Source organism: Echinops telfairi, unplaced genomic scaffold, assembly GCF_000313985.2.
Source record: "Echinops telfairi isolate 266 unplaced genomic scaffold, ASM31398v2 ScPeMD7_14;HRSCAF=57, whole genome shotgun sequence".
Lineage (NCBI taxonomy): Eukaryota > Metazoa > Chordata > Mammalia > Afrosoricida > Tenrecidae > Echinops > Echinops telfairi.
Window position 1 is genome coordinate 83,210 of NW_022103911.1, and position 18,134 is coordinate 101,343.

At 36.1% G+C, this 18,134-nt stretch overlaps 1 protein-coding gene across 3 annotated transcripts in view; it reads left to right on the forward strand.

Moving 5' to 3' along the window:
• The window catches only part of KIAA1109 (KIAA1109 ortholog), a 195,776-nt gene that overhangs the window by 66,866 nt on the left and 110,776 nt on the right, over positions 1-18,134 (forward strand). For all 3 annotated transcript variants that reach the window (XM_045287399.1, XM_045287398.1, XM_004711839.2), the window contains exons 30-39: positions 947-1,067; positions 2,285-2,431; positions 2,806-2,933; positions 3,230-3,429; positions 4,868-5,065; positions 5,789-6,000; positions 9,152-9,303; positions 12,527-12,677; positions 12,849-13,001; positions 13,751-13,991. In XM_045287399.1, the coding sequence (XP_045143334.1) occupies positions 947-1,067; positions 2,285-2,431; positions 2,806-2,933; positions 3,230-3,429; positions 4,868-5,065; positions 5,789-6,000; positions 9,152-9,303; positions 12,527-12,677; positions 12,849-13,001; positions 13,751-13,991 (1,703 nt within the window). The remainder of the gene's footprint in view (positions 1-946; positions 1,068-2,284; positions 2,432-2,805; positions 2,934-3,229; positions 3,430-4,867; positions 5,066-5,788; positions 6,001-9,151; positions 9,304-12,526; positions 12,678-12,848; positions 13,002-13,750; positions 13,992-18,134) is intronic.

An 18,134-nucleotide genomic window follows, 5' to 3' on the forward strand; every position in this document is an offset into this window, starting at 1 on the left:
TATCCCTTGTTAATTTTTCAATCTGAAATAATTATATTTCTGTGCATTCTATTTTTCATTATTGGATTTATTAGCCTAAAATGGTCAAAGAGCTAAGAATGAATTATGTGTCATATTCTTACTACTACCTAGTTAACAAAGGTATACAGTAGAAGTAGTAAAGACTGTTGTGTAAAGAACTTATCGTCAGTCTGTGGAGGAAGACAAAAGTAACACGGATAAAGCTAATCTGGAACACAATAGGATATAAAATTGAGTGGTGAACACAATAGAATATAAAACTGAGGGGTGAACACAATAGAATATAAAATTGAGTGGTGAACACAATAGAATATAAAATTGAGTGGTGAACACAATAGAATATAAAATTGAGGGGTGAACACAATAGAATATAAAATTGAGGGGTGAACACAATAGAATATAAAATTGAGTGGTGAACACAATAGAATATAAAATTGAGTGGTGAACACAATAGAATATAAAATTGAGTGGTGAACACAATAGAATATAAACTTGAATGGTAAACAGAACATGCTGAAGGAGTTCAGAGCGAGAAAGGAACCAAGAAAAACAGTTTTTGTAAAACTTGCTTTTATTGCAAAAATGCCATTTCTTGTGATAATTTATATTGTTAATATGCTATATCACATGACATCTCATGTAGGTAAGACATAATAAAGAACATAGGAAATAATTTTCAGGAGATCATTTAAACACAGACAATTGCTCAATATGTAATACTTGATTTTGGGTTGTGAGGAGATAAAATCTCAGAAATGTTTCTTATATGTAATCTCTGAAAGTGTGGTTTAGGCAGTCTCATTCAGATGTGGAATAATTGTTGAAAATGTCTAAATGTTACTAAATTTTATTGCTATGTTGAGATAAGCTGAGTTGTAGTATTCAAGTGATATATAGCATTTTCACGCACTGTTCACTTCCCCAGATATATTGAAGCTATGGTTCATTGTGCTAGTACCCGACATCCAGCGGCAATTGTAGATGATCTCCATGCTAAAGTCCTCAGAGAAGCTGTCCAGAATAGCAAAACGACCTTCTCAGAAAATGTAAGAATTTTTTATTTAATTGAAATGGCAAATTCTGTATTTTTTTATCTATGCAGGATATGTAACCTTGAAAAAGTGTGAATGTATCAAATTGCATTACTAAGTTCCATCCATCGACATATTCTAAATAGTCTTCAGATACTCTATGCATTAAATCATATTAAAGATAGTTATTAAAATTTAACTTAAAAAAAAGCTCCTTTCCTAAAGAACTTAGTTCCTAAGTGAAAAAAGTTGCTAAGTACTCCAAAGAATCCTAAAGTGTCCTAAAGAGCTACATTAGGATTTTTTTTTTTCTTTTATGAAAGCAAAGCTATGTATTATTTACAACTCTTCCCTTTGATTAGTTGACTTACAAGGGAAGCCCCAGTGGAGTAGTGGGTTTAATGTGGAGCTTATATCTCAATAACTTCAAGGTACTTCTTTTTCACCTAAATGAAGTCACCTCCTTAGCGTGTGATACTTGATTTATGCTAAGTGCAGCGGTTCTCAGCCTGTGGGTCGCGACCCCTTTGGGGGCTGAACAACCCTTTCACAGGGGTCGCCTGATTCATAACTGTAGCAAAATGACAGTGATGAAGTCGCAACGAAAATAATTTTATGGTTGGGGGGTCACCACCACATGAATAACTGTATTAAAGGGCGCCGCATTAGGAAGGCTGAGAACCACTGTGCTAAGGTTTGAGCCAGAAAGCAGTTGCTTAACAATTGTATCCTGGTGCTCGAGTAATGCTTCATTTGATTTTTAAAGTTATCTGGATTCTATTTAAACTAGAGAGAGAAGATGGGGAAAAGTAAGGCTGATATTTGTATTTAGAACAGTTAGTCAAAATATATTGATATTTCATGTAAGAGATAGTAATGGCAAAGCAGTCCAAACCAACAAGGGTGTGTTATGTGAAAGCAAGTCTGCCCTCAATATGTAGAATTCAGTGATCCTAAAAAATCCCTACCATTATTATTACCATTGTTTGGCTCTGTTTCTCTGTAAGCGGAGTTCACTTTAGTTTATAATTACTTTCTCAGCCTGGAGACCACCTGAGCCCTTCTTAGCTTTTCTGAAGTAGGGTGTGCACTTTAAGACTGGAGTCGCCACCTCAGATGGCAGCTAGTGCATAGATGGACTTAAGCAGCAAAATGAAAAAGAAAGTGCGGTTACAGAGATGTGGAAATCATGAATATCTGTTTAAAATTAATTCCATTTTGAATATTTTTAGTTATCTTCCAAACAAGATGTTAGAGGAACAAAAACAGAGCACCCTGCTATAGGGCCTACTAACCAAGGACAAGCACAGACAAATCTTACAATGAAGCAAGATAACGTAGCCATTAAAGGTCTGCAGGCAAATGTCAGCATACCGAAGGTAACAGCATTTTAAAATAGCTTTCTTGAACAACAACAACAAATAACACTGATGATTTCATCCTCTCCATTGATTACACTGAATGGTGGTGAAACAGTTTGTAAAATTAAAATTTTTGTTTTGTCTTGTTTACCCTGCATGATCTAATATGAAGAACTCGATGAGTCTATTGGAATATTTAGTTATACTAATTATGAGGATATATAAATGTATATATATACATTTTAAGACACATAGATCTATTTCTAATAGTAATGCTTTAAGTTCTTATGAATCTTACGTAGAAGTGATAACGTTTGACATGCTCAACACTGATGCTTGTGGCATTTTGTGAATTTTTTCAACTCTGACATTTGTGACTTTTTGTGTGTTAGGTTAATTTATGTTTGTTACAAGCCTCGGTAGAAGAATCTCCAACTACAGCTCCCAGTAGAAGCGTGACGCATGTTTCCCTAGTAGCACTGTGTTTTGATAGAATTGCTACGCAAGTTCGTATGAATAGGTAAGAAAGATTTTATTAATCTAAGCCAGGATTATCTTGTCTGCACAAGCAGGTCTTCAAAATCTTCTTAACACATTTCTGAAAATTGTAATGTTAAAACTCATTGCTGGTATCAGGATTTTAAATCTCACTTTATAGACTAGCAAAGCAGGTTTTTTAAAGTTTTTACTGTTTTTATTCATAATATTTTTTCTGTAACAGAGAAAAAAGTTAAATTGGTTTAAGAGCACTTAAGTGTTTTTGCTGAATTACATTATTTAAATGCTAAAAAACATTCTTCTCCATCTTTCTCAAAGAGGGGTGGTTGATGAGACGTCCAACAATGCAGAACCTGGAAGAACATCAAATTTCGATAGGTACGTTCATGCCAGTAAGATGCAACCTCAGTCATCTGGATCTCTCAAGTCAAATGCTGGAGCAGAAAAAGGCAAAGAAATTGCGGCCAAGTTAAACATTCATCGAGTTCATGGACAACTTAGGGGTCTCGATACAACAGGTAAGGAGTCTTCAAAAAATGTGGGGGGTTTTGGCGTAGAAATTTAAGAAGGCTTTACAAAGGGAAACCTCTTTTCCTGTGAATATTTCATAAGAGAAAGGTATTTCTACAAATTTGTATATATGGTATATACTTTTACTTGTATCCTGCTGAATATAAACTCCACACCCCAAACCGCTGCCAAGGAGTTGATTCTGATCCCTAGCAACCTGAAACCGGGTTCCAAAGGCTGTGACTCGTAGCTCCATTGCCCCCCAGCCAGACTGACTGCTGGATTCGACCCACATGGAAGGTAAACTTTAGTAGGAAAGCAAGAAATAGGAATTCCTTAGGCTAGGGAAGACGTTTTAGTCATAAAAGCAAACTGTGGTATTTTTATATATATGATTATTACATATCAATGAAAATAATGTCTATGGAGAATTTTTTAATGATCCAAGGAAATTATCATGGTTGCATTAAAAGTGATTACATTCGGTCCAAAGCTGGGTTTGCAAAAAGGGCTAGAAAGACATTTTATTTCAAATGTAAATAGAAGTTACCTTTGGTGGTAAAATTACATGTGATCTTGATATTTTTGATTTTCTGTATTCATTGGTTGCAAAGGAGTGAAAAACATTTTTTAAAAAATGAAAGCCTCTCCCATGCAATCCAGATGTTACTTTTCATATTGCATTTATAAGCAGTGGAATCATGGAAGCGTCTATGATGAATTCTACTCTGCATGTTAGCATGCAGCAACCTTTTAGTAAATAAAATCTTTAATTTCATTGGAAAATTAATTTTTCCCCTAAGGTTTGATAATTAAAGTATTTTCTATTTTATAAAATGATGAGAAACTTTTAAAAACTAGTTTACTTTGAGCTAAAATTAGTCAAGAACATCTGAATGTTAGCTTTTAGAGTCCTCTGTAATCTTTCAGAATTGAATTAATACTAACATTGAGTGATTATTTCTTAATTATGAAGTCTTCTTTCTCCTTCTTGTATTCACATGATTAAGACTTCAGACAATTTCAACATAGTAGGCTATTATGCAATATTATTTTGGAAGTTGGTTCATTTTTCTTACTTTTTGGAAGAATACTAAAATGTACATATGTTCTTAGACCAACCACTAATGAGTTTTGGTAGCTCAGTGATTAAGTGCTTGACTGCTCACCCACAGGTCAGCAGTTCAAGTCCACCAGCAGTTCCCGAGAAGAAAGGCATGGTAGTCTGCTCCATAAAGATTCTATCTCTAAGAAATCCCCTGGGGCCCTTCTGCTCGTTCATGTGGCTTCGCTGCAAGTCAGAAGTCACAACTTGTCACTGTCCTGTCACAACTCCTGTGCTACCTTTTGCTCAATGTTTCTGGGTTTGTTTGTTTGTTTTTAAGAGAAAAAATAGGTATTAACCTTTGTCTTTAAAATGGCTGTTTTGCTTTCTATTAATGATAGACATTGGGACCTGTGCTATCACTGCTATTCCTTTTGAGAAGTCCAAAGTTTTGTTTACTCTTGAAGAGTTAGATGACTTTACTTTTGTGGATGAAACTGATCACCAAGCTGTTCCAGATGTAACTCGAATAGGTCCCAGCCAAGAAAAATGGGGCTGGATAATGTTTGAATGTGGACTTGAAAATCTAACCATAAAAGGTAAGCGTTTTTGTTCATGTTGTTCAATCCTCTGTAAGTGAGGATACACTGATGCCATGTTATGGAACTATTTTGAAGGAAGAGATGTTTCAGTTCAGTTCCTTACCGTGGTTTTCAATAATCTGAATCACTATATTCAAGTATAGGTGATTTACCAGAAGTAGTTGTCCCCATCCCACTTGAATAAGGAGAACTTGCACTTCAGTGCGTGAATCAGAACCTGTCAGGGAATCCAGATATGCCAAACCTCACTGCCTGAACAAAGCAATGTATGATTCTGAAAATATTCCTGGAATATACACACACATACCCAGAAATGGATTGGATTAGATTAGGTAGCTAGACATAGGTTCTCATAGCTTTCTGGAAATTTGTATCTTTGTAAATTGATTTTTTAGTTTTAATGCTTTGTCATCTTGAAAGAAAACACTGTAAATCTTTTATTCAGTGAGAAAGACTGACATACAATTTTATCTACTTTTCTTGGAAGTTACTGAGAAATATTTTAAAATAGAAAGGTTGAATTGTGTATTTAAATCTTAAGTTTAGTTATAATAGTAGGTGTATACAACTATAACTCCATACTTAAACATGTATCACTTTTATAAACACAGTTGTGGTGAGAATGAAAAAGATCACTTTAAGGAGATTTTATGCAGATATTGTAGAGTACAGCATTGAAATACTTATGTACTATTTTTAATAAATGCTTCCATTTTATAGGAGGAAGACAGTCTGGCGCTGTTTTATATAACAATTTTGGCATTATTGGTAAAGCTAATGTCACAGAAAGGGGTGGAGTGCTGACATCCAATAATTCCTCGGATTCACCAACTGGCAGTGGCTATAATACTGATGTCTCTGATGATAATCTTCCTTGTGACCGAACAAGCCCTTCATCAGGCTTAAATGGAAATTCTGTTTCAGATGAACAAGTTGGTGAATTTTAAAATTAATGCTTGAAAAAATTACTCGGAAAACTGCATATACAACTTAAAATGAATTTCCAGTGTTCAGTTGCTTCTTTTTTTTTATTTTATATTTCTGTCTTCTTAAATGTTCATCAAAGCATTTTGTGCTTTGTAGATCTGCATTTTTTCACAAACTGAAAATTTGTGGCAACTCTTTGCCAAGGAAAGCTGTTGGCATCATTTTCCCCACAATGTGTGCCAACTTCTTGTGTCTGTGTCATATTTTGGAAATTCTCACAGTATTTCAGACTTTTTCATAATGGTGTTTTACACTTATTGTACCATGATGTAGTGTAAACCAAACTTTTACTTGCACTGAGAAACAAAATAGTTATATGGCTCACTGTATTGTATGCAATATTTGCTTTATTTTGATCTGGAACTGAGCCTGTAATATCTTTGAAGCACGCCCATTTGCTACGACTGGAATGTGATTTCTGAGAGGTAGACATAAGTGCATTTACATCTGTCACAGCACAGAGCTTACTACCTTAATGATTTTAGATACCTAATAAATGCTTGTTGAAGTAATAAAGATTTCAGAAAGCATACTTTATTTTTGCTTGAAGGATTTTAGAAGAGTTCAATATATAAATGAATTCATTTAGTAAGTAATGGTATTTCATCTAGTTTGAAACATTTTTGTTAATATCTGCTTATTCAGACTCATGAAGAATACCTTATATATCCTGCAATCCACACAGAGGGTGCAGACTGGATGTTTATCTGCAAGTGTCTCTAGTCCACTCTTCGGTCAGCAACAGGGTTGTGCCATCTGCATATTATAGGTTAATATGTCTTCCTCCAGTTCTGATGCCACACTCTCCTTCATATAGTCTAGCTTCTTGAATTATGTGTTCAGATAGAGATTGAGAGGAATGGTGAAATGATTTGACCCTAATACACACCTTTCCTGATTTTAAACCTTTCAGTATATCTATCACTATTCTGTGTGAGTGATTGTCTCTTGGTCTTTGTACACAAGAGTACAATGCAGTGTTCTGAAATTTATATTCTTCACAATGTTACCCATAGTATGTTATGATACACACAGTTGAATACTTTACATTTTTAGTAAAACACAAGCAAATATCTGGCATTCTCTTCTTTCAGCCAAGATTCATCTGATTTCAGCAGTTATGTCTCTCATTTCACATCCTCTTCTTAATCCTCCTTGAATATTAGGCAGCTGATTATTTACTCGCATGTGTTATTAATGATGCTCTTAGATAATTTTTACATTCTATTGGCTAACCTTTCTTTGGAGTGAGCACAAATTATAGGTCTCTTGCACTCAGCCACGCGTCTCTTGCACCTGCCAAATTTTGTTGCATATACTAGTGAATGCTTTTAGTACTGCATCAGTGTGTTGAAACATTTCGATTAGTAATCTGTCAATGCCAGCGGCCTTCAGTGCAGCTTGGACTCTTTCCTATAATACCATTGATTATTGATGCTATGCTGCTTTTTGAAATGCTCGACCGTGGTTTTTCAGTGAAACCAATTCTTCAGCTTTTTCTGTGATTCTGTGTAGCCTTTGATCTTCTTTTGATGATTCCTGCATCATTCAGTGTTTTGCCCATAGACTCCTTTAGTATTTCAACTTGAAGCTTGATTTTTTTCTTCAGTTCTTTCAGCTTGAGATACGTGGAGTGTGTTCTTCATTTTTGGCTTTCTAACTCCACAAGTCTTTGTTCATTTCATTGTGATATTTTACTGTTGTCTTCTTGAGCTGCCCTTTCAATTTTTGTTTCACTCTTTTACTTCATTATTTCTTCCATTCCCTTTAGTAGTACTAATTCAAGAGCAACTTTGAGAGTCTCTTCTGATAACCACTTTTATATTTTTTATCCTGTCTCCTTAATGGCCTTTTGCTTCATTCCTGTATGATTTTTTGATGTCATCTTTCAGCTCTTTTGGTCTTCCTTCTTTAGTGTTCATTATATCAAAATTCTTCTTAAGATGGTCTCTAAGTCCAAATGATAGATAGTCAGGGTTATATGTTGACTTTTATGGACTTGTAAGTTTTTCGTCAGTGTTAACCTGAATTCTGCATATGAGCAGTTGATGGTGTATTCCACCGTTGGACACTGACCTTGTGTTAGCTGATAATATTGAGCTTTCCCTATCCCCCACCATTTATTTAGATTAGATTTTTATGATCTACTTTATTTACACTAACAAAAAGATTAAAATTTTTAGAACCTTGAGGGATTTGGAATTTTAGGTGAGGGATTGTGCACTTATATTTAGTGACCACTGACATTAAATTTCCTAGTGTGTATAGTTTACCATATTTTGTGACACTCAGGATTCATGACTGACTTGTGATTATTTTTCATCCAGTAATTATCCCCCCAAATACCAATCTTTTTCATATCTTAATTAACAGTATTTAAAAGTGAAGTAGAAACCTGTAAGTAAGTATAACCGGCAGAAGATATTTGTTTGACATCATGCTTTTGACCACTCTGTATTTTGAAGTATAGTGAGTGTGTATTTGAAAAATATTATTATTCTTTCTTAATGCAGAGAAAGATCACTAGTATATAAGTTTTTTAAGATACTTTATAGAATTATTTGTTTTTTAATGGACTATAGAAATATTTCTTGAAACTTTGGAAGTTTGAAATACTCTGTTAAAATGAAATAGAAAATAGCTTTCAGTAGGAGGGAAAACACCTTAATTCTATCACACATTCTCATTTGTTATGGTTATGTGACCTCTGCCAAATCTGAAAAATAAAACCTCTTTCACTCGTTTCATCTAGGAAAACACAAATCCTACTTAACATTCCTAAACACGTGTGGTTAAGTGATCAGGTGAAACCCTTTTAGATGTAAAATGACTTATAATGTAGTAGCGTTTCAGACTGTGCTTTCTAAAGATTTCTTAGACTCAGGAAAGGATTGAGCAAGGTTCACATTTATTTTATTTTTAAATCATTTTATCACAATCCATACATGTGGTTCACATTTATTTTATGAAAGAGTCTATGTTAGCCATAGAAATTTATATAATGGGAAGTTTTGCTACTTAAAATGCTGTTAGATTTTTTTAAGTTGGTTTTATGGATTGCATGTTAATATGTTTTTGGCATTCTGTTTTTTATAGGATGAAGGAGTTGAATCTGATGATTTGAAAAAAGATCTACCTCTAATGCCTCCACCTCCAGATTCATGTAGCATGAAGTTAACTATCAAAGAAATTTGGTTTAGCTTTGCAGCTCCCACCAATGTGAGATCTCCTGCTCATACTTTTTCTAGGTAACCTGCTTTTTTTAAATGAAATACTCTCTTCATGTTTCTTCTCTAATTTAAATCGTGAGATATGTATATATATATGTATATATAGTATTAGGGTAAGAGACCTGGTGAAACATTAGTTGTGCATTTGACCTTAATCATAAGGGGACTTTAGTTTGATGAACTCAGTATTGATTCCATAGAAGCAAGATAGTTCTGCAAATCTACTCACTTGAAGATTACAGTCTAGTAAACACTACAGGCCAGACAGCTCAACTCTATCATATGAATCAAGTGACTTGCTGGCACATGACAACAGTATTAAGGTTGCCAACACCTTTACATAGTTCCTATATTCTGTAGACATTACTCCACTCTTGACCGTCAGTTTGTCACACTGTGATGGCATGTGCTTTCCTATGATGCTGAAAGGTATGTCACTGGTCTTTCAAATATCAGCAAAATCACCCAAAACAAGGTTCAACAGAGCCTCTAGAGGAGCAGTTCTCAACCCGTGGGTCGCAACCCCTTTTGGGGCCAAATGACCCTTTCACAGGGTCACCTGATTCGTAGCAGTCGCAAAATTACAGTTAAGAAGTAGCAACAAAAATAATTTTATGGTTGGGGGGTCACCACAACATGAGGAACTGTATTAAAGTGTTGCGGTATTAGGAAGGCTGAGAACCATTGCTCAAGAGTAAGAACAGATTATGAAGAAGGAATAGGGTCCACATATGAGGAAGTAGCCACTGAAAACCATATGGAGACCAGCGAAACAATGTCAGATATGGGTTTTCACTCATGAACAGAAGCAGAACATTGCCAGTTAGTTCAAGAAGATGAACCCTTCCTGTCATAAAGGCACTCAAAATATGACTGAGGAAGAACTGCCGTATCAGAGTGGAGTAGACCGTAATGATGCAGATGGTGCAGGGCTTGCGGGACGAGAGCCTGTGGGACCTTTATTTACTGGTGGAGCAGGCCTCAAATAGAGGAGAAACAGCAGCAAACATCATCCAATAATTGGAACTTGGAATATACCAAATCTAGGACATTTAGAAGTTGTAAAAATGAAATGGAATGCATAAACATAAGCAATTTTAGGTGTTGGCCATTTTAAATCAGAAAATCATATTGTTGACTATGTCAGGAGTGACAGATTCAATTCGAATGGCTCACGTTCATCATAAAAAAATGTCTATCTTGAAATACAGTGTTGTCTGTGATAGGATAATATCTGTATACAAGGAAACAGTACAACTGTTATGCAAATTTGTGTGCCAAGTAATAACTAAGACAAGACTCTCAGAAGTTCAGGCAGGAATCAGAAGAGCATGTGGAAAAAGGCATTTTATTGCTGATGTCAAATGGATCTTGGCTGAAAGCGGAGAATACCGGATCAATGTTACGTAGTGTTAGATTGACTGTTCCAAGTGTGGTAGTTACATAATGTGATGTCAGTTTGGGACTGAAGAGGATTAAGAGTGAAGGGGTGGAGTCTAGTCTGTCAATTGGGTTATAGCCAGTGAGGTCTCTGTGTGGGCATGAGCTTCTCCTGAGAATTCTGGAACTCCTGTATTTTCCTCCTTGGAGGCGGGAGACACTTCTTTCTCTCTGCTCACTTCCTGTGAGATATCTCTGAGGAGAAGCCACATGGAGTTCCCTGATGTGGCCCTGGAAGCTGGAGAAGCCACATGGACACACCTCCCAGCACTGAGATGCTTACAGTGCCACTGGATCCAAAGACCTTCTACCCACTGGCCTGTGATTGTCCTGCAGTTGCCATCATTGTATGTGTTTCATGAGTCTGAAGAGGAGATTGTAGATTGGTATCGGACATATGGACTAATATCGGACTTATGGGCTTGGACTGGACTGGGTTGGGATGCTTTCTTAATGTACAATTGCTATTTATGTAAAACTCTCTCATATACACTTATGTGTGTCCATGAATTTGTTTCTCTAACCCACCCAGACTCATACACCAAGACATTCAAGTGAATGGATCCCAACAAACTATGGGTAGTCTTGAGAAGAATGAGAATCCCGGAAACTTTGATTATGCTTACACAGAATCTGTACATGGATCAAGAAGCAATTGTGCAAACAGAACAAGGGCATACTGTGTAGTTTAAAATCAGAAAAGTGTGCATCAGAGTTGTATCCTTTCACCATACTCATTAAATCTATTTACTGAGCACATAATCAGAGGAGCTGCATTATATGAATATGAATGTGGCATCAGAATTGGAAGAAGGCTTATTAACAACTTGCAATATGCAGATGATACAACCTTGTCTAGTGAAAGTGAGGAGGTCTTGAAACACTTGCTAATGAAGATCAAAGATTGTAGCCTTCAGTATGGATTACAACTCAATGTAAAGAAAAACAAAAATCCTCACAAATGGACTAGTGGGCAAAATTGTGATAAATTGAGAAAAGACTGACGTTTTCAAAGATTTCATCTTGCTTGGATCCACATTCAATGCTCATGGAAGCAGCAGTCGAGATCCAACAATGCATTGCATTGGGTAAATCTATCCATAAGACCTTTTTAAAGTTTTGTAAAACATTGAGGTATACTTTGAGGTCTAAGGTGTGCTTGACCCAAACTATGGCATTTCAATTGCTTCATATGCATTTGAAAGTTGCACATTGAATAAGAAAGACCAAAGAAGAATGGATGTGTTTGAATTGTGGGGCTTGAGAAGAATATTGAAAGCAGATGGACTGTCAAAAGGACAGATTTGTTTTAGAATAAGTGCAGCCAGAATGTCCTTGAAAGTCAAGGATGCTGAGACTTCATCTCACATACTTTGGATATGATGTCAAGGGACGCAGGCAGCCCCTGGAACAGCACATCGTGCTCGGTAGGCCCCACAAGATGGATTGACAGTGGATGCACCGGTAGACTCACACATAAGGCCAGTTGTGAGGATGGCACAGGTTGGGGCCGTTTTTGTCCTTTTGTACATAGGGTTGATATGGGTTGGGACTGACTTGATCGCACCTAACAACACAGACATTACTCTGTTTGCTGCCCCCTTTTTATTTTTACATGGCACTAGACTTTGTTTTTGAGAACTCTTACCTTTTCTATTTGTTATTACATTTTTATAATTTTATCAGGTCATCAAAGGAAAAGAAAGTAATTGTCACAGCATAAAATAGCCACAGAATTCGATAGGTATGGGAGATTAAATGCAAATCTTAAGATTTATTGATATACTTTTATTTTTTAAAGGCAGTTGAACCTTTTAAGTACTGCAACTCCTGCTGTTGGTGCATGGCTTGTTCCTATTGATCAACTCAAGTCATCCTTAAACAAATTAGAAACGGAGGGAACCTTGAGAACATGTGCTGTCATGGGATGTGTAATGACAGAAGCATTAGAGGTATGTTTCTCAGTAATTCAAGGTTTATACAAGCTTTATTATTGAAATTAAATTTCTTATTGTTACTCATTGTTGGAAAACATCAAACCATAGCTGCTTAATTATTACAGCTATTGTATTTACCTGATCTCTGATAATTATTTTAAATCTATTATTTTTGCTTTGTTACAGAACAAAAGTGTACATTTTCCCTTAAGAAGCAAATACAACAGACTGACGAAACTTGCCCGCTTTCTCCAAGAAAATCCTTCATGTTTACTATGTAATATATTGCATCACTACCTGCACCAGGCAAATTACTCCATCATTGATGATGCTACAATGGTGAGTTACTGAAACCTGAAGTTGGCTTTATTTTGTTGAGGAGCCCAGACTCATAAGGAAAAACAAAAACAAAAACCATTGAGGACATGGACGAAAACAAAAGAAAAAGTTTTGGAGATGGTTTGATGTAATTTTTGGATAGATGTTATACTCTTATCAGAATTTTAAATGTTTTCAACTGACCTCAGCTTTTTATAACAAAAATTCTGCTGTGGAAAGGCAGTCAGTATAGTAACAGTGAGTATCTTGATACAGGATTACAGTGACTTTCTTATTCTCTTGTGTTCTACTGAGTTTAAAAACATATCTAAGAAACATATATTAAGTTAGAATTTTTAAAAGTTTTGAATGAGAACACTTGATTGCAGTTTATAAAGGATCTTTATATTTGAAATTTCAATTCCGTATTATTTCACCCAAAAGTTGGGACAATCAGAAACATATAAAATTAATTTTGAAATACCAGAAGTTACAAATTTGTTTTTGCAACTCTTTAACAACAACAACAATCTTTGGGACAGCTTTGAACCCCCAAGCAATATTCCCAACTGGCTTGAATGCTTAAAGGTTGTATTGTAAAGCTAGTTTGAAATTCAGCTTCTGGTTTTACTTCAGGAAATTAACATCTATGATTTTGATTTTTTTATCTTTAAAATGGACTCTGGTATGGGGACTATTTTAGTATATGTAAAGCATATAAGGAGTAACTGTTATTTTAATTACATTTAAGGGCATTGTTATTGTTACAGAGTGATGGACTTCCTGCTTTGGTAACTTTAAAGAAAGGTTTAGTTGCACTGGCAAGGCAATGGATGAAGTTTATTGTGGTGACACCAGCCTTTAAAGGAGTTAGTTTACATAGACCAGCTCAGCCCCTGAAGCCTCAAACAGCTGTCGACCAGGAACATGAAGATGGTCTTGGGCTAGACAATGGAGGAGGTTTGCAGAGTGATACCAGTGCTGATGGAGCAGAATTTGAGTTTGATGCAGGTAATCAAAACCCTTACATCTAGTATGTTTTCTCGCTCATCACAATTACCATATATTTTGGTTTATTTATGTGCATCTTTTATTAATAATGTTAACATGCCTCTTTAAATCATTGGGACCTATTTGCTTTCAGTATATTTATGAACTTCTTGTTAATAAATTGTTAATTTGTTAGTAAATTGTGAATAAACATTTTCATTAATTACTATATTATATTATACAATTGATATCTACTTTTAGTAATTTATATATCACATTTGAAAAATGTCATGGTTATAGAAGTATGATTTTTTAAGACATTTTATCACCGCATGATCCAGATATGCAATTCAATAGTTCAGTCATATCAAGAGGTGTTGTACAGCTGTTACCACAATCAGTTTCAAAACATTTTCTTCATGTACTCCTTGTTACCAACTCCATTAATCAAGAAGACTACCAACAATAACAAAATAGAACAGAGATATACCCCCATTTGAAAGAAAACATTAAAAACCAGAATAGACTCTAAAAGTGAGGCAACAGGAAGATCAAATGCTGTGGTTTTACAGTTCAAGTCAGATTTTTCATTTTAATCTACTATCATCATCTCTGGGAGCCCTGGTGTCTCAGTGGTTACTCATTGGGCTGCAATCTGCAAGGCCAGCAGTTTGAAAATATCAGCCGCTCCTCCAGACAAAAACAGGGTTTTCTACTCCCATTACCAGTTCTAGTCCCAGAAACTCACCGCGGCACTTCTGCTCTATCTTATAGCATTACTGAGTTGGCATTAACTTGATGGTAGTGAGAGTGAGGTAATACACTCTCTGAAAACCAGGTGACCACCAGTCCTCAGTAATGGTCAGAGGGAAATCACTAGAGGCTTATTCTATGTGTAGTTCCTGCAAATGTATTTTGACTTTTCACTGTCATCCGTACCCTTCTGCAAACCAGAATTTCACAATTTAAGTTCTAATACCATTCCCCCCTTTGGATTTGGATTATATCATTTAGTCCTTGAATCATACAGACTGGTGTACTTCTTCCATGTGGGTTTAGTTGACATCTCACTTAGATGACTGCTTGTTTGAAGATAAGCCCTTAAGACCTCAGACACTATTTTTTCTGATAGTTGGGCACCATCTAGTGTCTTCACCACACTTTGCTGTAGAACCCATATCTTGCATGTTTCCTTCATGAAGGCTAGTATTGAGAGCAGGGCCATGTCATAAAAACTAATTGTTCTTAGATGGAAGCTAGGATTAAGTGTGAGCCTAACCTCCATTCCTGTGTCTATGTTTTATATATGCTTCATGTTCATCTTAGAGACATCTTTGTTATTTTACATTATAGAACATCATCAATCTATCCTTTTCTTTAAGGCCCATCTCAAGGTCATTCAGTTTTAGAGCCATCAATTTAGCTCATGGCAATGTATTTAAAACACATTTGAGAAAATAGGCTTTAAATACATTAAACACTTATTAAACAAGTGTAGGCTGGCTACAAATCTAAATACCGTGTATACGTGTGTATAAGCTGAGTTTTCAGCATATTTTAAATGCAGTTTTTGTGTTAAAATTAGGTACTTTGACTGATATTTTGGTCGGCTTATACTCAAGTATATACAGTAGGTGGATTATTGACCTGTACAGATGAAATCTTTACATGACTGGACACTGGCTACACAAACAATGGGAGTTGGTGGTCAGGCATATCATAATAGAGCAAGTCGGACATTGAAATAGTAAGTAAATAGCTGTCTTCTATCGCACACGGTAAATTTCTCTGACGTCCTCAGACTACTGATGTGTTTGAAGTAGAGCCCAGTTCACCTAGCGTAGTTTTCACATCAAATCTCTCTTACTTTGCCTTTGGAGTACGTTATTTTTATTTTTTATTAACTCAGATAAAAGATAACAATTCTCGAATATTTACCAGGGGACTTCAAAAAGCTGCAGAAAAATATAATTGTAAGATAATGACGTTTTCCCATGAACTCTTGGAAACTTGTATACCAACATGATTTTCTTTTTTAATATAGTTTTAGTGGCACTTCGTCCACATTATCATTCAATTCAGTAGTTCAGTCATCAAGAAGACTTGTATAGTCATTACTAGACACGATTTTCTAAGTTTAATTTTGCTCAACATAGATTTCTGCCCCTTATCTATTTAGTACAAATAAATTTTTGAACTTATAGAACATTCTGAGTGAAGCACTTTACCTTCTTTAAAATTTTGTATTTGTATTTGTAGGTTTACCGTCTTCCCTTTCCCATAATCTTTTTAAAGAGGCCTCTGACTTTTCACCTAGTGTTTGGTTGTTCCTGAACTTACATAGTGTCTAGGGATGCATTCAGTGTATAACCTGCTAGCTGTATAGCTGTGCAAAGCACAGAATGGATATAAATCCAGAAATCACATAGATACTGTAACTTTTTGACAAAATCTATTTTTTTTTATGAAATCATTTTATTGGGGGCTCGTACAGTTCTTATCACAATCCATATATACATTGTGTCAAGCACATTTGTACATTTGTTGCAATCATCATTCTCAAAACATTTGCTTTCTACTTGAGCCCTTGATATCAGCTCCTCATTCCCCCCTCCTTCCCTGCTACCCCCTCTCTCATGAAACCTTGATAATTTATAAATTATTATTATTTTGTCATATCTTACACTGTCCGATGTCTCCCTTCACCCAGTTTTCTATTGTCCATCCCCCAGGGAAGAGGTTATGTGTAGATCCTTGTAATAGGTTCCCCCTTTCTACCCCAGCTTCCCACCATCCTGCCAGTATCACCATTCTCACCACTGGTCCTGAAGGGATCATCTGTCATGGATTCCCTGTGTTTCCAGTTCCTATCTGTACCAGTGTACATCCTCTGGTCTAGCCAGATTTGTAAAGTAGAATTGGGATCATTATAGTGGGGGGAGGAAGCATTTAAGAACTAGAGGAAAGATGTATGTTTCATCATTGCTACCCTGAGCCATGACTGGCTTATCTCCTCCCCGTGACCCTTCTGTAAGAGGGTCCAGTTGCCTACAGATGGGCTTTGGGTCTCCACCCTGCACTCACCCTCATTTGCAATGATGAGATTTTTTGTTCTGATGATGCCTGATACCTGATCCCTTCGACACCTCGTGGTCACACAGGCTGGTATGCTTCTTCCATGTGGACTTTGTTGCTTCTGAGCTACGTGGCCACTTGTTTATCTTCAGATCCTATATCTTTTGATAGCCGGCCACCATCAGCTTTCTTCAGCACATTTGCTTATGCACACATTTGTCTTCAGTGATCATATCAGGAAGGTGGGCACCCACTGATATGATTTTTTGTTCTTTGATGCCTGATGCCTTGTCCCTTTTACACCTCGTGGTCACACAGGCTGGTGTGCTTCTTCCATGTGGCCTTTGTTGCTTCTGAGCTAGATGGCTGCTTGTTTACCTGAAAGCTTTTAAGACCCCCAGATGCTATATCTTTTGATAGCCAGCACCCTCAGCTTTCTTCACCACATTTGCTTATGCACACATTTGTCTTCAGTGATCATGTCTGGAAGGTATGCATCATGGAATGCCAATTTAATAGAACAAAGTGTTCTTGCATTGAGGAAGTACTTGAGTGGAGGTACAATGTCCATTTCCTACCTTAATACTAAACCTATAAATATATGCACGTAGATCTATTTCCCCACCATCCTATGTAAATATATTTGCATATGTATGTTCCTGGATTTAGACCTCTATAAATGCCCTTTGCCTTCTAATTCTTTCCTCTATTTCCTTTTACTTGCCTCTTGTCCCAGTATCATGCTCAATTTTGGATCAGTTGTTGCTCCCTTGTCCCTGGGTTGGTCAACACCACCTCCTGTCCCCCAGCCTCTCCTTCTCCCATGTCCCTCTGGAACCATCGGTCCCATTGTTTTTCCTCCAGAATGTTCATCCAGCCTGTCTTATCTAGATAGATCTACATAGATAATAATATGCACCAGGAAACAAGGCATAGCAAGACAAAGCGACAAAAGAGAACACAAGGATGACAGCAAAGAAGGAAATCAATGACCCAATCTATTTTCATGTGACACAATATTCAATAAACACTCACCTTGTAATAGCTTAAGAAAATATTGAAAGTATCAGTAATGTTAGAATAGGTACA